The sequence below is a fragment of the Pristiophorus japonicus genome, chromosome 17 (assembly GCF_044704955.1).
Source record: "Pristiophorus japonicus isolate sPriJap1 chromosome 17, sPriJap1.hap1, whole genome shotgun sequence".
Lineage (NCBI taxonomy): Eukaryota > Metazoa > Chordata > Chondrichthyes > Pristiophoridae > Pristiophorus > Pristiophorus japonicus.
In genome coordinates, this window is record NC_091993.1 from 54,313,438 (window position 1) to 54,335,867 (window position 22,430).

The following is a 22,430-nucleotide window of genomic DNA, read 5'->3' on the forward strand; positions in this document are numbered from 1 at the left end:
AGGGAGGAAGATGGGGCCAGTGTCCAAGGAATGGAGTTCAGGGTGCAGGGTATGTCGGGTTGGAGCAGGTTACGGAGATGAGGAGGGGTGAAGTGATGACTGAATTTAAATACGAGGATGAGAATTTTAAATTAGTGGCATTGTCAGACAGCACAGGAATGATGTGTGAGTGAGTCTCGGTGCTGGATAGGATACGGGCAGTAGAGTTTTGGATGAGCTGTCCGCTTGATCCACCAACTTAAACATTCACTCCCGACTGACTGCAGAGTGTACAGGATGCCCTGCCGCAACTCACCAAGGCTTCTTTGACAGCAACTCCCAAACCTGCAACCTGTACCATTGAGAAGGACATGGGTAGCAAGTGCATGAGAACACCATCATGAAGTTCCCCTCCAAGTCACACATTATCCTGACTTTATAATATATCTCTGTTCCTTAATCGTCACTGGGTCAAAATCTCCAATTACTACCTGAAGGAATGAAACGCCGCACTTTTTTAATAATTCATTTTCAGTGTTGGAGAGGTTGATTGGTAGTAATTAGCACTTCATATCATAGGCAGTCCCTCGGAATCGAGGAAGACTTGCTTCCACTCTTAGCATGAGTTCCCAGGTGGCTGAACAGTCCAATAGGAGAGCCACAGACTCTGTCACAGATGGGACAGATAGTGGTTGAGGGAAAGGGAGGGTGGGACTGGTTTGCCGCACGCTCCTTCCGCTGCCTGCGCTTGGTTTCTGCATGCTCTCGGCGACGAGACTCGAGGTGCTCAGTGCCCTCCCGGATGCACTTCCTCCACTTAGGGCGGTCTTTGGCCAGGGACTCCCAGGTGTCAGTGGGGATGTCGCACTTTATCAGGGAGGCTTTGAGGGAGTCATTCCAATGTTTCCGCTGCCCACCTTTGGCTCGTTTGCCATGCATGAGTTCCGAGTAGATCGCTTGCTTTGGGAGTCTTGTGTCGCGAATTGTGTGGCCTGCCCAGCGGAGCTGATCGAGTGTGGTCAGTGCTTCAATGCTAGGGATGTTAGCCTGGACGAGGACTCTGATGTTGGTGCGCCTGTCCTCTCTGGATTTGTAGGATCTTGCGGAGACATTGTTAGTTGTATTTCTCCAGCGACTTGAGGTGTCTACTGTACATGGTCCATGTTTCTGAGCCATACAGGAGGGTGGGTATTACTACGGCCCTGTAGACCATGAGCTTGGTGACAGTTTTAAGGGCCTGGTCTTCGAACACTCTTTTCCTCAGGTGGCCAAAGGCTGCACTGGTGCACTAGAGGCGGCGTTGGATCTCGTCGTCAATGCCTGCTCTTGTTGATCAGAGGCTCCCGAGATATGGGATGTGGTCCAGTGTCCAGGGCCACACCGTGGATCTTGATGACTGGGGGGCAGTGCTGTACGGCAAGGACAGGCTGGTGGAGGACCTTTGTCTTACTGATGTTTAGCATAAGGCCCATGCTTTCATACGCTTCAGTAAATACGTCGACTGTGTCCTGGAGTGCAGCCTCTGTATGCACAGAAGCAGGCATCGTCCGCGTACTGTAGCTCGACGACAGAGGTTGGAGTGGTCTTGGACCTGGCCTGGAAATGGCGAAGGTTGAACAGCTTCTGTAGTTTAGTTCCGCTCCAGCGGGGAGCTTGTCAACTGTGAGGTGGAGCATGGCAGCGAGGAAGGTTGAGAAGAGGGTTGGGGCGATGACACAGCCCTCGGTCCGGATGTGGATTGGTCAGGATCACTGCCTGCATGTTGTCGTGGAGCAGGCGGAGGATGGTGACGTACTTTTGGGGACACCCGAAACGGAGGAGGACACTCCATAGACCCTCGCGGTCAAAGGCCTTTGTAGGGTTGAAGAAGGCCATGTATAAGGGCTGGCGCTGTTCCCTGCATTTTTCCTGCAGCTGTCACGCTGCATAAATCATGTCCACTGTGCCCCGGAGGGGACGAAATCTGCACTGTGACTCCGGGAGGAGCTCCTCAGCCACAGGGAGAAGACGACTGAGGAGGACTCTAGCAACGACTTTCCCAGTGGCTGATAGCAAGGAAAAAAATAAAAAAGGGAAGGTGGCTCAACCGTGGCTATCAAGGGAAATCAGGGATAGCATTAAAGCCAAGGAAGTGGCATACAAATTGGCCAGAAATAGCAGCGAACCCGGGGACTGGGAGAAATTTAGAACTCAGCAGAGGAGGACAAAGGGTTTGATTAGGGCAGGGAAAATGGAGTACGAGAAGAAGCTTGCAGGGAACATTAAGACGGATTACAAAAGTTTCTATAGATATGTAAAGAGAAAAAGGTTAGTAAAGACAAACTTAAGTCCCCTGCAGTCAGAATCAGGGGAAGTCATAACTGGGAACAAAGAAATGGCGGACCAATTGAACAAGTACTTTGGTTCGGTATTCACTGAGGAGGACACAAACAACCTTCCGGATATAAAAGGGGTCGGAGGGTCTAGTAAGGAGGAGGAACTGAGGGAAATCCTTATTAGTCGGGAAATTGTGTTGGGGAAATTGATGGGATTGAAGGCTGATAAATCCCCAGGGCCTGATGGACTGCATCCCAGAGTACTTAAGGAGGTGGCCTTGGAAATAGTGGATGCATTGACAGTCATTTTCCAACATTCCATTGACTCTGGATCAGTTCCTATGGAATGGAGGGTAGCCAATGTAACCCCACTTTTTAAAAAAGGAGGGAGAGAGAAAACAGGGAATTATAGACCGGTCAGCCTGACATCGGTAGTGGGTAAAATGATGGAATCAATTATTAAGGATGTCATAGCAGTGCATTTGGAAAGAGGCAATATGATAGGTCCAAGTCAGCATGGATTTGTGAAAGGGAAATCATGCTTGACAAATCTTCTGGAATTTTTTGAGGATGTTTCCAGTAGAGTGGACAAGGGAGAATCAGTTGATGTGGTATATTTGGACTTTCAGAAGGCTTTCGACAAGGTCCCACACAAGAGATTAATGTGCAAAGTTAAAGCACATTTGATTGGGGGTAGTGTGCTGACCTGGATTGAGAACTGGTTGTCAGACAGGAAGCAAAGAGTAGGAGTAAATGGGGACTTTTCAGAATGGCAGGCAGTGACTAGTGGGGTACCGCAAGGTTCTGTGCTGGGGCCCCAGCTGTTTACACTGTACATTAATGATTTAGACGAGGGGATTAAATGTAGTATCTCCAAATTTGCGGATGACACTAAGTTGGGTGGCAGTGTGAGCTGCGAGGAGGATGCTATGAGGCTGCAGAGCGACTTGGATAGGTTAGGTGAGTGGGCAAATGCATGGCAGATGAAGTATAATGTGGATAAATGTGAGGTTATCCACTTTGGTGGTAAAAACAGAGAGACAGACTATTATCTGAATGGTGACAGATTAGGAAAAGGGGAGGTGCAACGAGACCTGGGTGTCATGGTACATCAGTCATTGAAGGTTGGCATGCAGGTACAGCAGGCGGTTAAGAAAGCAAATGGCATGTTGGCCTTCATAGCGAGGGGATTTGAGTACAGGGGCAGAGAGGTGTTGCTACAATTGTACAGGGCCTTGGTGAGGCCACACCTGGAGTATTGTGTACAGTTTTGGTCTCCTAACCTGAGGAAGGACATTCTTGCTATTGAGGGAGTGCAGCGAAGGTTCACCAGAGTGATTCCTGGGATGGCGGGACTGACCTATCAAGAAAGACTGGATCAACTGGGCTTGTATTCACTGGAGTTCAGAAGAATGAGAGGGGACCTCATAGAAACGTTTAAAATTCTGACAGGGTTAGACAGGTTAGATGCAGGAAGAATGTTCCCAATGTTGGGGAAGTCCAGAACCAGGGGACACAGTCTAAGGATAAGGGGGAAGCCATTTAGGACTGCGATGAGGAGGAATTTCTTCACCCAGAGAGTGGTGAACCTGTGGAATTCTCTACCACAGAAAGTTGTTGAGGCCAATTCACTAAATATATTCAAAAAGGAGTTAGATGAAGTCCTTACTGCTAGGGGAATTAAGGGGTATGGTGAGAAAGCAGGAATGGGGTACTGAAGTTGCATGTTCAGCCATGAACTCATTGAATGGCGGTGCAGGCTAGAAGGGCCGAATGGCCTACTCCTTCACCTAGTTTCTATGTTTCTATTCCTCTGTAGTTGCCGCAGTCGGACTTGTCCCCTTTGTTAAAGATGGTCACGATCACTGCATCTCTGAGATCTCCCGGCATGCTCTCCTCCCTCCAGATGAGAGCGATGAGGTCATGTATTCGTGCCAACGGTGCCTCTCCGCCATACTTCAGTACCTCAGCAGGGATTCCATCCGCTCCTGTAGCCTTGTTGTTCTTTAGCTGTTTTTTCCTACCTCGTGCAGTTTTAGGGTCTCACTGAGGTGGTGGCGGGTGGCATGCTGCGGGATGGAGTTGAGAACACTCTGGTCAAAGGCAGAGTCTGGATTGAGGAGATCTTCAAAATGCTCCTTCCAGTGGGCCCTGACAGCCTTGGTGTCCTTGATGAGTGTTTCCCTGTTCTTGGCCCCGGTGGGGCCTTGGGAGTTTGGACCGTAGGTGGCCTTGACTGCGATGAAGGATCGTCGCACATCATGGTTGTCGGCCAGCTGCTGTATCTCCTGTGCTTTCTCCATCCACCACCTGTTCTTTAGGTCCCGGGTTTTTTGTTGGACCTCAGCCTTGAGCCGTCTGTAATGTTGTTTTGCAGCTCCCGGGTTGGGTTGTTGTTTAAGGCTCAGAAATGCTCTGCGCTTGCAATTAGCACTTATTACATCTTTAAAAGGGTAATTACACTTGAAATGACAAGATCAGCCATGATCGTATTAAATGGCGGAGCAGGCTCGAGGGGCAGTATAGCCTATTGCTGCTCCTATTTATTATGTTCTTATGTAGGCTGGGCCATTCGGACTTGCTGATTGTGTTCCAGTGATGCACTCATTGTCGTCTCCGTTCTCCCGTCCTCCCCGCCCCCAGTAAATTATGGGTAGGGAGCAGTAATTTGGGTTATTATTTATTTAGTTACCTGCCTGAACAAGATTTTCAGTGGTGTAAATGTAGGGTAAACACCGCCCACTGTGGTCTTGTTGAGGCAGGTTGTATTGTGGTGGGCTGGTACAGTGTACCACTATCGCTGCTCTGCTCTGCACACTGCCCTGGGTTGTGATGTCGTTGGCCAGCGGCCCGGTCAGTAAGGATGTAAATCTCCAATTGAAGCAGTAGTTTCCTGGTTCTATTAATGGTCCACATTTATGGAAAGGATGCAGTGTAGGTTCACTAGAGAGATACCAGGTAGGAGAGGTTATAGTAAGGTCAAACGGCTCAGAGAATCGGCACTGTTGGACCAGAGAAGGCGATGGAGAGAATCCGAGATTTTCCAAGTTTTATGAGAGGTTTTGCGAGTAAATAGTGAAAGGTTGTGGTAGTGAATCCTTAAACAAGGGTCTGTAAAGCAGGCATTATCACAGAATGAAGAGGGAAGTTGGAAGAATGGAATGCTTCACCTCAGGACTGTTCAAACTGCAACATTGGTTAAAGGGGAATTGGGCACATTGGAAAAGGACAGGGAAATGGAATTGGAGGGGGAAGGTCCAGTTGTGAAACCAGTACAGGTAGGAAGAGCTGCATGTCCTCCCTTGTACTTACCCTGCCACCTCTGAGCGTGCTCTCCCCAATTTGGTTGTAATGTTGTGGGGTCAGCTTTCTTGCATCTCAGGAAGTTGGAGGACTCATCTCGATCAGTGCTGAAACTGGCCGCCCCAGATCAATGCAGTAACTGGGGGAGGGACCCCCCCCCCGATCAATACAGTAACTGGGGGAGGGACGACCCCCCCCCCCCCCCCCCAATCAACAGTAACTGGGGGAGGGACCCCCCCCCCCCCCCCCGATCAATACAGTAACTGGGGGAGGGACCTCCCACGGTCAATACAGTAACTGGGAGAGGGACCTCCCACGGTCAATACAGTAACTGGGAGAGGGACCTCCCCCGATCAATACAGTAACTGGGGGAGGGACCCCCCCGATCAATACAGTAACTGGGGGAGGGACCCCCCCGATCAATACAGTAACTGGGGGAGGGACCCCCCCCCCCCCCCCCCCCGATCAATACAGTAACTGGGGAGGGATCGCCCCCCTCCCCCCCCCCCCCCCCCCCCGATCAATACAGTAACTGGGGGAAGGACCGCACTGATCAATACAGTAACTGGGGGAGGGACCCCCCGATCAATACTGTAACTGCGAGAGGGACCCCTGGAAGTTGTACTCGAACCCATTTGCTGCTCACTGCAGGGGTGGATGTGAATGTGAAGATGAAGCTTGCATTCCCTGAGTGAATTGATCCGTTACTACTGATTAATAAATGGCAGCCGAGTTCAGATATGTGCACACTGAGGTGGGATATTGGTAGGTGCATCAGTGTGAGCCAAGTACTGGTGTTTGTAATGTAAAAACAAAGTGGCACTGCCATGTGAAAATCAAATACTCATTTTAAACGTCGCAACTCATGTCAGGCGTTTTTTCCCCCTCTGCAGGTAACCATGGCGATGACTGGGCAGACGACCTCATACCCCACCATGAGCAATCACACAAAGGAGCGGGTCACCATTACAAAGGTTACCCTTGAAAACTTCTACAGTAACTTGATCGCACAACATGAAGAGAGAGAAATGAGGTAAGCAATTTGCACAGGGGTCTGTCTGTGCTTACTGATGTCTGTCTGCACACTGCACACCACAGGCATTTACCCCACTCCAAAAATCAACATGTGCTTTCTACTTCATCCAGTCCTCTCCTCTCTTCCCCCACCCTGAAGAAAAGAAAGAGAGGCGTCGTCCGATTCCTTTGCCTATTATTTGGCACTGAGAGCGATTTGCATTGATGTTTGGAGTTTTTAATATGACTCTCAATTTGAATTAACCTTTTGAAGTAACACTATTACTGGCTCTCTCTACTGATGGTAATCCTGCTCCCTCACAATTGAGTAGCGGCACAGGCTCAAGAGGCTGCATGGCCTCCTCCTGTTCCTGTGGGTGTACACCTCCAGAGTAGTGACCATAATTTGATTGAGTCAAGGTCCGCATTGACTGGGGTAAACCAGGGCACCAGATTGGATTCCGGCATGTTTTCGAAAGGAGTGAGCTGGCTGATGTGAGATGGAAATGGCGCACAGAATTGTAGTTAAACAGGGGTGTGTTTTAAACCGGTGATTAGAAAGGTGTGGAATAAATACATTTATAAAAGAGACTACTTCAGAGTGCCGTGGATAAATACAGTGGTTAGAAACAAACTACATTTCATTGAGGTCACATGGGGGTTATAGGTTTGATAAAAATGAGAATAAGGAAGTAGGTTAATAGAAGAACAAGGAAAGCAAAAGGGAATATGAGAGAATGTCAAAGTATTCCACAAATATATCAGTAAAAACAAATTGTTAAATGTATAACTGATACTCTACACCACTTTCCTGCCCGATCTCCATACCCAATGATTCCCTTCATGCCCAAAAATCTCTGTCTCCGTGCTGAATATACTCAGCGACTGAGCCTACACGTCCCGCTGGGTAGAGAATGCCAAAGATTCACCATCCTGTGTGAAGACATTTCTCATACAAAAGCAAAATACTGTAGATGCTAGAAATCTGAAATAAAAAGAGAAAATGCTAGAAATACTCAGCAGGTCAAGCAGCATCTGTGGGGAGTGAAATGGACCTTTCATCAGAAATTTCTTCTCATCTCAGTCTTAAATGGCTGACCCTTTATATCCTGAGACATTGAGTCTATGACCCCTAGTTCCAGACTCTGCAGCCGGGGGAAACTGTCTCTCCACATCTACCCTGTCAAGCCCTTTAAGAATTTTATATGTTTTCAATTAGGTCACTTCCTATTCTTCTGAACTCTAGAGAATATAGGCCCATTCTACTCGATCTCTTCTCATAGACAGCCCTCTCACCCCAGGAATCTAGTAATCCTTCATTTGCACCACTCCAAGTCACGTATATCCTTCCTTGGGTAACGAGACTAAAACTGTACACGGTACTCCAGGTGTGGTCTTACCAAAGCCCTGTATAATTGTAGCAAGACTTCCTTGCCCTTATACTCCAACCCACTGCAATAAAGGCCAACATGCCATTTGCTGCCTTAATGCTTATTGCATGTTAACTTTGTTGTTCATGTACAAGGACAGCTAAATCCCTCTGAGTACCAACATTTACTCGTTTCCTCAGCTCATCTGCTGAAACCCTCATCCATGCCTTTATTACCTCCTAGACTTTACTCCAACGTACTCGTGGCTGGCTTCCCACATTCTACCCCACGTAAATTAGAATTGATCCAAAACTCAGCTGCCCGTACCTTAACTCGCACCAAGTCCCGCTCACCCATCACTCCCTGTGCTCACTGACCTACATTGGCTCCTGGTTAAGCAACGGCTCGATTTCAAAATTCTCATCCTTGTTTTCAAATCCCTCCATGGCCTCGCCCCTCCCTACCTCTGTATTGCAATTCAGCTTCACAACCCTCCCGGGATGTCTGCGCTTCTCTAATTCTGCCCTCCTGAGCATCCCTGATTATAATCGCTCCACCATCGGTGGCCGTGTCTTCAGCTGCCTGGGCCCCCAGCTCTGGAACTCCCTCCCTAAACCCCTCTATTTCTCTTTCCTCCTTCAAAACGCTTCATAAAACATACCCCTTTGACCAAGCTTTTGGTTACCTGCCTTAATTTGTTATGTGGCTCAGTGTCAAATTTATCTGTTTTGTCTTAGTGCCTTGTGAAGTGCCTCGGGACGTTTTACTACGTTAAAGGCACTATATAAATAAAAATTGTTACAAAAATTACTAAATACCTAGCTGAAGAGAAGGAGTCAACCCGTATTTCAGAAAAGGAGATCGTGCTTGACAAATCTGATCGATCCTTTGAGAAAGTGACACACATTTGAGGGCTCGGGGTCGGGGGATTTGGGGCTCGCGGTTGTGGGGATTTAGGGGCAAGACATTAAAAGCAGCATCTCAAGTCCTAGAATCATCGACGATACGGCACAGGAGGAGGCCATTCGGCCCATCGTGCCTGTGCTGGCTCTGTGAAGGAGCGATCCCGTTTGTCCCATTCCCCACGGCCCAGCACATTTTTCCCTTCAAGTATTTATCCAGTTCACTTTTGAAAGTGAATATTGCACCTGCTTCCACCGCCCTTACAGGCAGTGCGTTCCCGATCATGAGTCACCTTGTAAAACAATGTTTCCTCACGTCGCCTGTGGTTCTTCTGCCAATCGCCTTCAATCTGTGGGTGACTCAATCTTCTGCCACAGCAAACAATTTCTCTTCATTTACTCTATCAAAACTGAGGATGATTTTAAACACCTCTAGTAAGTCTCCTTGTTCTTCTCTGCTCTAAGGAGAACAACCCCAGCTTGTGCTGTCTCTTCACATCAATCATCCTAGTAAACCTCTTCTGCACGTCTCTCTGGCCTTACCATCCTTCCTAAAGTGCTGTGCCGAGAATTCCACACCAGAATCCAGCTGAGGCCGAACCAGTGTTTGTTTTATAAAGGTTCAGCATAACTTCCTTGCTTTTGTACTCTCTGCCTCTATTAACATTGCCCCAAATCAGAGGGGACAGCAGAAGCAGTTCTGCAAAAAAGTTAATGCCGGGGCACTAAGAGACCCAGCTAAGAGAGCCCTATACAGGCAGCGCCTCACAGCCAATCTGTCGTGCCTTGATGACCCTGAAATGCTCAATGCCCATAGCGCGTGGTCTGCCCTCCAGGTCTCTATAATCAAAGCCTGTGAAGAGACACTTGGTCACTCAACCAGAAAACATCAGGACTGGTTTGATGAAAATGATCAGGATATCGAAGAACTAATAGATCGCAAGCACAAAGCATTTCTGAGCTTCAAGCAACAGCCCAACTCGGGAGCTGCAAAACAGCATTACAGACTGTTCAAGGCTCAGGTCCAACAAAAAACTCGGGACCTAAAGAACAGGTGGTGGATGGAGAAAGCACAGCAGATACAACAACTGGCCGACAGCCACGATATGCAAGGATTCTTCGCTGCAGTCAAGGCCACCTACGGTCCAAACTCCCAAGGCTCCATCCCACTCCTGGCCAAGAACGGGGAAACACTCATCAAGGACACCGAGGCTGTCGGGTCCCAATGGAAGGAGCACTTTGAAGATCTCCTCAATTGAGACTCTGCCTTTGACTCGAGTGTTCTCGACTCCATCCCGCAGCATGCCACCCACCACCAACTCAATGAAACTCCAACGTTGCACGAGGTTGGCAAAGCCATAAAACAGCTTAAGAATAACAAGACTATGGGTGCGGATGGAATCCCTGCTGAGGCACTAAAATATGGCGGAGAAGCGCTGTTGGCGCAGAAACATGACCTCATCTCGCTCATCTGGAGGGAGGAGAGCATGCTGGGAGGTCTCAGATGCAGTGATTGTGACCATTTTTTTTTAAAGGGGACAAGTCTGACTGCGGCAACTACAGGGGAATCTCCCTGCTATCAGCCACTGGGAAAGTTGTCGCTAGAGTTCCCCTCAATTGTCTTCTCCCTGTGGCCGAGGAGCTTCTGCCGGGGTCACAGTGCGAATTTCGTCCCCGACGGGACACAACAGACATGATCTTTGCAGCGCGCCAGTTGCAGGAAAAATGCAGGGAGCAGCGCCAGCCCTTATACATGGCCTTTTTCAGTCTTACAAAGGCCTTTGACACTGTCAACCGTGAGGGTCTATGGAGCATCCTCCTCCGTTTTGGATGCCCCCAAAAGTTTGTCAACATCCTTCGCCTGCTTCACGATGACATGCAGGCCGTGATCCTTGCCAACGGATCCATTACAGACCCAATCCACATCTGGACCGTGGTCGAACAGGGCTGCATCATCGCTCCAACCCTCTTCTCAATCTTCCTCACCGCCATGTTCCAGCTCACAGTCAACAAGCTCCCCGCTGGAGTGGAATTAAACTACAGAACCAGTGGGAAGCAGTTTAACCTACGCCGCCTCCAGGCCAGGTCCAAGATCAGCCCAACCTCTGTCGTTGAGCTGCAGTATGCGGACGATGCCCGCGTCTGCGTACATTCAGAGGCTGAACTCCAGGATATAGTCAATGTATTCACTGAGGCATATGAAAGTATGGGCCTTACGCTTAACATCAGTAAGACAAAGGTCCTCCACCAGCCTGTCCTCGCCGCACAGCACTGCCCCCCAGTCATCAAGATCCACGGTGCGGCCCTGGACAACGTGGACCATTTCCCATATCTATGGGGAGCCTCTTATCAACAAAGGCAAACATTGATGCAGAGATTCAATATCGCCTCCAGTGCGCCAGTGCAGCCTTCGGCCGTCTGAGGAAAAGAGTGTTTGCAGACCAAGCCCTCAAATGTACCACCAAGCTCATGGTCTACAGGGCTGTAGTAATACCTGCCCTCCTGTATGGATCTGAGGCATGGTCAATGTATAGAAGGCACCTCAAGTCGCTGGAGATATATCACCAACGATGTCTCCGCAAGATCCTGCAAATCCCCTGGGAGGACAGGCGTACCAACATCAGTGTCCTCGACCAGGCTAACATCCCCAGTATTGAAGCACTGACCACATTCGATCAGCTTCACTGGGCAGGCCACATAGTTCGCATGCCAGGTACGAGACTCCCTAAGCAAATGCTTTATGCGGAGCTCCTTCATAGTAAACGAACCAAAGGAGGACAGCGGAAACGTTATAAGGACACCCTCAAAGCCTCCCTGATAAAGTGCAACTTCACCACTGACACCTGGGAGAGACCCTGGCCGCAGACTGCCCGAGGTAGAGAAAGTGCATCCGGGAGGGCGTCGAGCTCTTCGAGTCTCAACGCAAAGAGCGTGGAGAGGCCAAGCACAGGCAGCGGATGGAGCGCACAGCAAACCCACCGACCCCTTCCCTCGACGAATGTCTGTCCCACCTGTAACAGGGTCTGTGGTTCTCGTATCGGACTGTTCAGCCATCAAAGGACTCACTTTGGGAGTGGAAGCAAGTCCTCCTCGATTCTGAGGGACTGCCTATGATGACTCTGCCTCTATCTATAAACCCAAAGAATCCATGTGTTTTTTTTTAAAAAGACTTTTTCGACTTGTGCAGCCAGCTTCAAAGATTTATGTACAGGCGCCCCTCGGTCTGTCTCTCTGCTCCTGGACCCCTTTCAAACTTGCACCCTTTCATTTATATTGTGTCTCCTTTTGGTAGGAAAAGGAATCACTTCACACTTTGATGAGGTCATAAAGAAAAGAAAACTAATGAAATACTAGGTTTAATGGCAAGTGGCTCAGGATGTAATGGTGAATCTATACTTCAGTAGCTCACAGTTCAAGTCGTGTGTGTTATGTATGTAACCACAATGTAACACCACTGTATTACTGTATGCTCTCAACCTAGATGCACACCTTGACTACAATGGGTGAACTTGTGGGAGACACTCCTTACCTGATCACACAGGTAAAAAAAGGGAGGTCCCACGCAGGGTCATCGTCTTTGGAGTCCTGTGAGTAAAGAGTTAAGGTCACAGAGAGACCTTGTCCCCAGAATGTGTGGTTTCATACTGTAGTGTAAGGACTTTACATGTGTAGTTTTGTGCTCCACACTATGGGAAGGAAGTTGAGACAAGCGAGAGGGATTGACGAGGATGCTGCCTGGTATGAGAAAATACAAATACGAAGAAAGACTTGAAAAATTGGGGCTGTTTTCATTAGAACCGGAGATTACAGGGTGTTTAAAATTCGAGGTTGCAGGGCTGTGGAATGTACTACAAGAGTCAGTAATTGAGGCAGAGACCATGTCAACATTTAAGAATAGATTACAAAAGACTTGCATTTCTAGAGCACTTCCCATGGCCTCAGGAGGTCGCAAATCGCTTCACAACCAATGAAATACTGTAGCCAATGTGGTAATGCACACATGGCAGGGTGCAAGAAACAGCAGTGGGCTCAATGGCCACTTACCCTCTTTATGATTCTGTTTGAGGGATAAATATTGGCTAGGATACCGGGGAAAACTCCTGCTGCTCTTTGAATAATACCATGGGGTCTTTACCTGAGAGCAGACGGATTCTCAGTTTAAAATCTCGTCTAAAAGGCAGCATCTCCGACAGTGCAGCACTCTCTCAGTACTGAACTGGAGTGTCAACTGTGGTTCGGTTATCCAATGTCTGGCATGGGACAGGGAGGGCGTGTAGGGATAAGGCGACTGGTCGTGCAGAGGATAAACACTGCGGCTTCACCTGTCGGCCTGCATGGTGAATGTTGACGGGCTGTTGAACGAAGGGGGGCATCATAGCCGTGACAGATCATGCCCTCGCCCAACATTTACGTGCACCCGTCCAGTGACTGCGACGAGAGTAGCACGTGCCGATCACTCTCCCAAGCCTAGTGATGTTGAGGCTGACTGCAGTGGGGGCAGCCCAGGCTGAGGGCCCAGCTTGGGCAGTCAGTACAGACTGGAGGTGGGAGGGCTGTGATCCCTTGGATCAGTGGGCCCAAAAGCTCCATTCTGGGGGCGGGGGGAGCAAGGGGGTGTGTGTGTACCACGTGATCAGCATACACCAATCCAATTGCCCAAACAATGCATAACACCAGACACACACCCATGTTTTAAATAAAGGCAAAGGAGTGGAATGTCAGCAGTCAACAGAGGCCTTATCAGGGTGCTGATCACCCCAGCACTTGGCCCGAGTGTCTGTTGGTAATGGTGTCTGTGTGTAATCACAAAGCAACCCTTACTGCCTGTCTGGTGTGTACTCTCTCTCTCTCTCTCTCTCTCTCTCTCTCTCATTCTCTCACACTGCTGGATAGGGATCATGAGCAGGAGCCGAAGGCACGGGAGCTAGGCGTTGCACTATTATTCTTGCTCTCACTAAACTCTGGCTGAGGATTTTGGTGACCTGGCTTCAGCAAACTACTCTGACTTTTGAGTAATTGGACACGACTGGAAGGAGAAAGAACAGCCAGTTTGCAATTTAAAAAAAAAAAATTATTGGCGTAATGGAAGACTTGCTTCCACTCTTAGCATGAGTTTTTAGGTGACTGAACAGTCCAATATGAGAGCCACAGTCTCTGTCACAGGTGGGACAGATAGTCGTTGAGGGAAGGGGTGGGTGGGACAGGTTTGCCACACGCTCCTTCCGCTGCCTGCGCTTGATTTCTGCATGCTCTCGGCGATGAGACTCTAGGTGCTCAGCGCCCTCCCGGATGCACTTCCTCCACTTCGGGCGGTCTTTGGCCAGGGACTCCCAGGTGTCAGTGGGGATGTCGCACTTTATCAGGGAGGCTTTGAGGGTGTCCTTGTAACGTTTCCTCTGCCCACCTTTGGCTCGTTTGCCGTGAAGGAGTTCCGAGTAGAGTGCTTGCTTTGGGAGTCTCGTGTCTGGCACGCAGACAATGTGGCCCGCCCAGCGGAACTGATCAAGTGTGGTCAGTGCTTCAATGCTGGCGATGTTGGCCTGGGCGAGGCGCTAACGTTGGTGCATCTATCCTCCCAGGGAATTTGCAGGATCTTGCGGAGACAACATTGGTGGTATTTCTCCAGCGCCTGCGTCTGTGCACAGGACATAGTCGACGTATTTACCGAGGCGTATGAAAGCATGGGCCTTACGCTAAGCATTGGTAAGACAGAAGTCCTATACCAGCCTGTCCTCGCCGCACAGCACTGTAGTTTGTAAATAATGTATGAGAGGCGATTTCAAAAGATAGGGAACTTTTGCAGCCTGAGAGTTTGTGTGCAGCAACATTGCCCTCTGGTGGTGCATGTTCAAAGTGCACGTGTAACCCCCTTTGTGTTATACACCCTGTCATTATCCAACTGGACCTGCTATTTAAAAAGGAACACAGGACTGGTGCTGTAATGAAATCTGTAATATCCTTCAAAATTGTCATTCCTAGTCCTGTTGGATTCCTGCCGCACAAGTGCCAGGCAATGACCGTCTGAGCACCTCTGCTTGATATTCAATAGCATTACCATCGTCAAATCACCCACCATTAACGTCCTGGAGTCACTATTATCCAGAAACTCGACTGGACCAGCCTCATAAATGCCATGGTTACTAAAGCGGGATCACAGGCTGTGTATTCTGTGGCGAGTGTCTCACCTCCTGACTCCCCAAAGCCTTTCCACCACATACAAGGCACAAGTCAGGAGTGTGATGGAACACTCTCCACTTGCCTGGATGAGTGCAGCTCCGACAACACTCAAAAATCTCGACACCATCCAGGACAAAGCAGCCGCTTGTTCAACAGCACATCCACCACCTTCAACACTCACTCCCTCCACCACCGGCGCACCATGGCTGCAGTGTGTACCATCTACAAGATGCACTGCAGCAACTCGCCAAGGCTTCTTCAGCAGCACCTCCCAAACCCGTGACCTTCACCTAGAAGGACAAGGGCAGGCGCATGGGAACACCACCACCTCCACGTTCCCCTCCCATTCACACACCATCCTGACTTGGAAATATATCGCCGTTCCTTCATCGTCACTGGGTCAAAATCTTGGAATTCCCTCCCTAGCAGCACTGTGGGAGCACCTTCACCACACGGACTGCAGCGGTTCAAGAAGGTGGCTCACCATCGCCTTCTAGAGGGTAACTAGGGATGGGCAATAAATGCTGGCCTTGTCAGCGATGCCCATCACTGTCCATGTCAGGATGGTATGTGACTTGAGGGGGAAGTTGGTGGTAATGTGATCCCATAAACCTGCTGCTTTTATCCTGGTGGAGGTCGTGGGTTTGGGAGGTGCTGCTGAAGAAGCCTTGGCGAGTTGCTGCAGTGCATCTTGTAGATGGTACACACTGCAGCCACGGTGGAGGGATGAATGTTTATAGTGGTGGATGGGGTGCCAATCAGGTGGCTGCTTTGTCCTGGATGGTTGTTGCAGCTGCACCCAACCAGGAATATTGAATCCGGCATAATGCCTGGCCATGGATCTGACTCTCGGACAATATTGATATACGAGGTATCAAGCAGCATCCTACATGGGGAAGTGGTAAGATCCTTGGTGTCAGGCTCGTGTGCTAAATCTTGTGCACACTCAGTGAGGTAATGCAGCCTGCACAGTTAACAAAGGAATAATTTGAATGTAACCTCAAACTATTGTTCCATGTAATTGTTTTTGGAGGGGGTGAGTGATAATTGCTCCCTTTACCTGATTCCCTGCCTTGTTTGGATACTGCTCCTGTAAAAAGGGCTGGCTGCCTTTCTAATGCTGACTTCTCTCCCTAAATTGGCCTGGGTTTTTATCTGGTTTTTGCCTCTCCCTGGGGATCACATGGCTTCGGTTGTGGTGGAGTGCAGAATGTTTCAGTATAAGGGGTGTCACAGTTGTGTGGGGTGGACTGGTTGGGCCGGGTGCTCTTTGCCTTTCCGTCATTGTTCATTGTTCATAGGTTTATATGTAACCTTCAGGGCTGCTGACCGAGGGCCATGCAGCTCTTTGTCGGCCGGCGCAGACACGATGGGCTGAAATGGCTTTCTTCTGCGCTGTAAATTTCTATGTTTCTCTGACTTGAAAGAAAAAGAAAGACATTTATATCGCGCCTTTCATGATCACATAGAAATGTAGAAAATAGGTGCAGGAGCAGGCCATTCGAGCCTGCACCACCATTCAACATGTCCACTTCTGCTTTCTCTCCATACCCCCTGATCCCTTATCCGTAAGGGTCACATCTAACTCCCTTTTGAATATATCCAACAAACTGGACTCCACAACTTTCACAGGTTCACAATTCTCTGAGTGAAGAAGTTTCTCCTCATCTCGGTCCTAGATGGCTTACCCCTTATCCTTAGACTGTTCTGGACTTCCCGAACATCGGGAACATTCTTCCTGCATCTAACCTGTCCAATTTCTATGAGATCCCCTCTCATTCTTCTGAATTCCAGTGAATATAAGCCGAGTTGATCCAGTCTTTCTTCATATGTCAGTCCTGCCATCCCGGGAATCAGTCTGGTGAACCTTCGCTGCACTCCCTCAATAGCAAGAATGTCCTTCCTCAGATTAGGAGACCAAAACTGAACACAATATTCAAGGTGAGGCCTCACTAAGGCCCTGTACAGCTGCAGTAAGACCTCCCTGCTCCTATACTCAAATGCTCTCTCTAGGAAGGCCAATGTGCCATTTGCTTTCTTTACTGCCTGCTGTACCTGCATGCCTACATTCAATGACTGATGTACCATGACACCCAGGTCTTGTTGCACCTCCCCTTTTACTAATCTGTCATCATTCAGATAATATTCTGCCTTCCTGTTTTTGCCACCAAAGTGGGTAACCTCACATTTATCTACATTATACTGCATCTGCCATGCATTTGCCCACTCACCTAACCTGTCTAAGTCACCCTGCATCTCCTCACAGCCCACACTGCCAACCATCTTGGTGTCATCTGCAAACTTGGAGATATTACATTCAATTCCTTCGACTGAATCATTAATGTATATTGTAAATAGCTGGGGTCCCAGCACTGAGCCCTGCGGTACCCCACTAGTCACTGCCTGCCATTCTGAAAAGAACCCGCTTATCCCGACTCTCTGCTTCCTGTCTACCAACCACTGGCTGTCTTGAAGCACTTTACAGCTAATGAAGAACTTATTGGAGTGTGTAACTGTGTGCCACTGACTGCGTGTTTGAAATGGGAACACAAAACACTGAATTTTTATTTATCTTGACAACTTTTTGTTTCCTCTTTAGGCAACGGAAGTTGGAAAAAGTAATGGAAGAAGAAGGCCTCGGAGATGAGGAGGTAATTGTTTAGTTTGCCCTTTACGTGTGGCTAGGCCGACAGCAGCTCGGGTGAATGAGGTCCTGTGCCAGTGCACTGGTCTTTCAGCAAGCTGTATTGGTCTAACGGTCAGTACAAACCTGATTAGCTGCTGCATGGAGGCTGTATATCTAAGCAGTTCTATAGCACCTTTCATGGCCTCATGGACAGCCCAGAGCGCTTTACAGCCAATGAACTACTTGAGTGTAGTCACTGTTGTAATGTGGGAAACGCGGCAGCCAATCTCCACATAGCAAGCTCCCACACACAGCAATGTGATAATGACCAGATAATCTGTTTTAGTGATATTGATTGAGGGATAAATATTGGCCAGGACACCAGGGATAACTCCCCTGCTCTTCTTCGAAATAGTGCCGTGGGATCTTTCATGTCCACCTGAGGGGTTTAACGGCCCCTCCGACAGTGCAGCACCAGGAGTGTCAGTCTGGATCTTTGCGCTCAAGTCTCTGGAGTGCGACTTGAACCTGCAACCTTCTGACTCACACGAGTGCTACGCACTGAACCACATCGGTGAAATATAGTACCGTGCTGTTTGTTAAACAGTGTGCAGTGTTAAAATTGCAATGAATTTGTCGTCACTTGTACTTGTGTAGTTTTCCTTCACATACGTGTCTGTGTAAAAAGACCACACGGTCCAGGGAGAAGGTTCACTGCAGGTGTGGGGTTTACATTGGGTCTGGACAAGGTAAGCTCACTGGTACAAGCAATCGCTGTCCTAGTGCCTGGCAGGTGTATCATAAAAGTGACCAGGATCCCGAGTGTGGGGGTGGGGAAGGGAAAAGTTGTTTGTAACCTGATTTATATATGAGGCAGGATGAGATTTCGTGGGAACAGGAGTCGGATATCTAGCCCCTTAAGCCTGTTGCACCATTCAGTCAGATCATGGCTAATCGCAACCTCAAACTCCATAACCCAAAAGGGTGATCTAATAGACGTGCTGAAAATGATATGGATTCGATAGGATAGATACATTCAGGGAATGACCTGCGGCCCCCACACCCCGGTGGGGGGGGGGCCGTGTGCACCTTGCACCCCCTCTGGGACTGTGTAGATCCTGCACTGAGGCCCTGGCCCTGGGGGTGCGGTATGTGGTTATCACAAAGATAAGTACCGATGTGGGAGGGCGTTCAGTCCATGTACCTCGTGTTTACATAGTAGCCTATTGCACTGCTCCCATTACTTTACCTTGAGAATGATTTGAGAGGTTTTTCCTGTCCTTGTTTTAAATTCATTCCTGGGATGTGGATTTGTTGCCCTGGAGAAGGTGGTGGTGAGCGGCCTTAAACCGCTGCAGTCCGTGTGGTGAAGGTGCTCCCACAGTGCTGTTAGGGAGGGAGTTCCAGCATTGTGACCCAGCGACGATGAAGGAACGGTGATATATTTCCCAGTCGGGATGGTGTATGACTGGGAGGGGAACGTGGAGGTGGTGGTGTTCCCATACACCTGCTGGGCGTGGGTTTGGGAGGTGCACAGACCCTCGATTGCTGCTTGTGGTTGTGATATTGGTAATTGGGCTGTGTAGAATCCCTGGAGCTTTGCTCGTGTGTAGGTTTGACTGTTCCCTGTTCACTCTAGAAACGGATGAGAAGGTCCCAACACGCCAGGAAGGAGACGGAGTTCTTGCGGCTGAAGAGGACCAGACTGGGGCTGGATGATTTTGAATCCCTAAAGGTCATAGGTCGAGGTGCATTCGGGGAGGTAAGGCTGACCTGACCTGTGCAAGCCACAGACGTGTCTGAGTGATTTGTTCGGGAATAGAAAAATCCACATCTTGTGGAGCATGTGGTATTTCCTGGTAGCGCAGTGTCAGACTGCACTGTTTCCTCACTAACCCTCAATGCATCCCATGGCAAGAATCATTTTAATATAGCTTTAAATAAACTTCTGGTCAGTGGCAAGTCGGTGTTACGTTACCAGTCAGCATGTCACACTTGCTGAAGTTCGGGGGTTTTTATTTAGCAGGCGAAAGAAAGAAAGACTTGTATTTATACAGTGCCTTTCACAGATTCAGGATGTCCCAAAGCGCTTTACTCAATGAAGTATTTTTGGAGTGTAGTCACTGTTGTAATGTGGGAAACGCGGCAGCCAATTTGCGCACAGCAAGCTCCCACACACAGCAATGAGGTAATGACCAGATAATCTGCTTTTTTAGTGATGTTGATTGAGGGATAAATATTGGTCCCAGGGCACTGGGAAGAACCTCTCTATTCACCTGAGAGGGCAGACGGGGCCTCGGTTTAACGTCTCAGCTGAAAGATGGCACCTCCGACAGTGCGGCACCTCCGACAGTGCAGCACTCCTCCCCTGGAGTGTCAGCCTGGATTATTTCTTCATCTCTGGAGTGAGACTTGAACCTACGACCTTCTGACTCGGGCGAGAGTGCTAGCCACTGAGCTAACGCAAGATAAACTGGATGGAATACGTAGGATTACATAGGATCACATCGGATATACAGCAGAAACAGGCCATTGGGCCCAACCAGTCCCTGTCGGTGTTCATGCTCCACTCGAGCCGCCTCCTGTCTTTTCTCACCTAACTCTAATCAGCATAACCCTCTGTTCCCTTCTCCCTCATATGCTTATCTAACCGCCCCTTAAATGCATCGATACTATTGGCTTCAACCATTCTCTGGGTAAAGAAGTTTCTTCTGAATTTCCTATTTGATTTCTTGGTGACTATCTTCTATTGATGGCCTCTAGTTTTGCTCTTCCCCACACCCCTCAGCCTTCTCTCCGAGAAAAGAGACCCAGCCTGTTCAGCCTTTCCTCATAGGTGTGCCATCACATTTCTTGTAAATCTTCTCTGCACCTTTTTGTAATGGCGACCAGAATACGCAGCAATTGTGGTCTAACCAAGGGTCGATACAAGTGTAGCATAGCTTCCCTACTTTTCAATTCTATCCCTCTAGAAATAAACCCTGGAGCTTGGTTAGCTTTTTTAGTGCTGCAGTGCTGCAGTACAGCAGGACCTGGGGGTCCTTGTATTGAAACACAGAAAGTTAGTATGCAGGTACAGCCAGTAATCAGGAAGGTAAATGAAATGTTGGCCTTTATTGCAAGGGGGATATAGTATAAAAGCAAAGAAGTCCTGCTACAACCGTACAGGGTATTGGTGAGGCCACACCTAGAGTACTGCGTATAGTTTTGGTCTCCGTATTTAAGCAAGGATATACTTGCATTGGAGGTTGTTCAGAGAAAGTTCACTCAGTTGATTCCGGGGATGAGGGGGTTGACTTATGAGGAAAGGTTGAGTAGGTTGGGCTTATACACATTGGTGCTCCGAAGAATGAGAGGTGATCTTATTGAAACTTGTAAGATAATGAGGGGGCTCGACAAGGTGGATGCAGAGAGGATATTTTCACTTATAGGGGAAACTAAAACTAGAGGACATGGTCTTAGAATAAGGGGCCACCCATTTAAAACTGAGATGAAGAGGAATTTCTTCTGAGGGTTGCAAATCTGTGGAATTCTCTGCCCCAGAGAGCTGTGGAAGCTGGGTCATTGAATATATTTAAGGTGGAGATAGACAGATTTTTGAGCAATAAGGGAATAAAGGGTTATGGGGAGCGGGCAGGGAAGTGGAGCTGAGTCCATGATCAGATCGGCCATGATCTTATTGAATGGCGGAGCAGGCTCGAGGGACCAAATGGCTGACTCCTGCTCCTATTTCTTATGGCCTTGTGTTGCTACTTTTAGTGACTTGTATATTTGTATTCAGAGATCCTGTTGCTCTTCTAACAAATTTAGATTCTTATTTTCTAAGTAATATATGACCTCCCTATTTTTCCTACCAAAATGTAATCCCTCACGTGTATCTGTGTTGAATTTCATTTGCCAATTATATGTCCATTCTGCAAGTTTATTAATGTCTTGTAATTTGTTGCAGTCCTCCTCAGTATTGACTCCCCCAATTTGGTGGTGTCTGCAAATTTAGAAATTGTAATTTTGATTCCAAAGTCTAAATCGTTAATATAATTTGTGAACGACAGTGGTCCCAGCACTGATCCTTGTGGAACACCATTAACCAGCTTCTGCCATTGTGAATAGCTGCCCTTTACCCCTACTCTCTGCTTTCTGCCTTGGAGCCAGCTAGTTATTCATTCTCCTACTTGTCCCCCGACTCTGCATTCTCTGACCTTGTTCATCAGTCTATTACATGTACCTTTATCAAAAGCCTTTTGAAAATCTAGATAGATTACATCTACTGCATTACCCTTGTCTACTCTCTCCGTTACCTCTTCAAAAAATTCAAATTGGTTAGTCGAGCAAGACTTTACCTTTTGAAATCCATGCTGACTTATTTTTGGTTTCTAGATGTTCTATTTTCTCCTTCAGTAGGGATTCCAGTATTTTTCCTACCATCAATGTTAAGCTGACTGATCTATAGTTTCCTGGACATGTTTTAGCTCCCTTAAATATAGGTATTATATTGGCTATCTGCCAGCCCTCTAGCAGTGCACCTTTTTCTAATGAATTACTAAATATGTGTAGTAATGCCTCTACTATCTCTCGCCTCGGTTATTTTAAACTGCGTGGATGTACTCTGCCCGAAGCAGGGCTTTTATCCTGAGTTTGAATAATTTATTTAATATAATATGTCATCATCCAATATCATCTCCGCCTGTTCTATCTCTCCCTGGTAAATACTAAAGCGAAGTAATGATTTAATATCTCTGCTATC

The 22,430-nt window shown here is 48.3% G+C and overlaps 1 protein-coding gene across 10 annotated transcripts in view; it reads left to right on the forward strand.

Annotated features, from left to right (window-relative positions):
* LOC139227740 (serine/threonine-protein kinase 38) overlaps positions 1 to 22,430 on the forward strand; it is a 107,859-nt gene that overhangs the window by 54,354 nt on the left and 31,075 nt on the right. For all 10 annotated transcript variants that reach the window (XM_070858733.1, XM_070858729.1, XM_070858732.1 and 7 more), the window contains 3 exons: positions 6,491 to 6,630; positions 17,660 to 17,711; positions 19,326 to 19,448. In XM_070858733.1, the coding sequence (XP_070714834.1) occupies positions 6,497 to 6,630; positions 17,660 to 17,711; positions 19,326 to 19,448 (309 nt within the window). In that variant the 5' untranslated portion in view covers positions 6,491 to 6,496. The remainder of the gene's footprint in view (positions 1 to 6,490; positions 6,631 to 17,659; positions 17,712 to 19,325; positions 19,449 to 22,430) is intronic.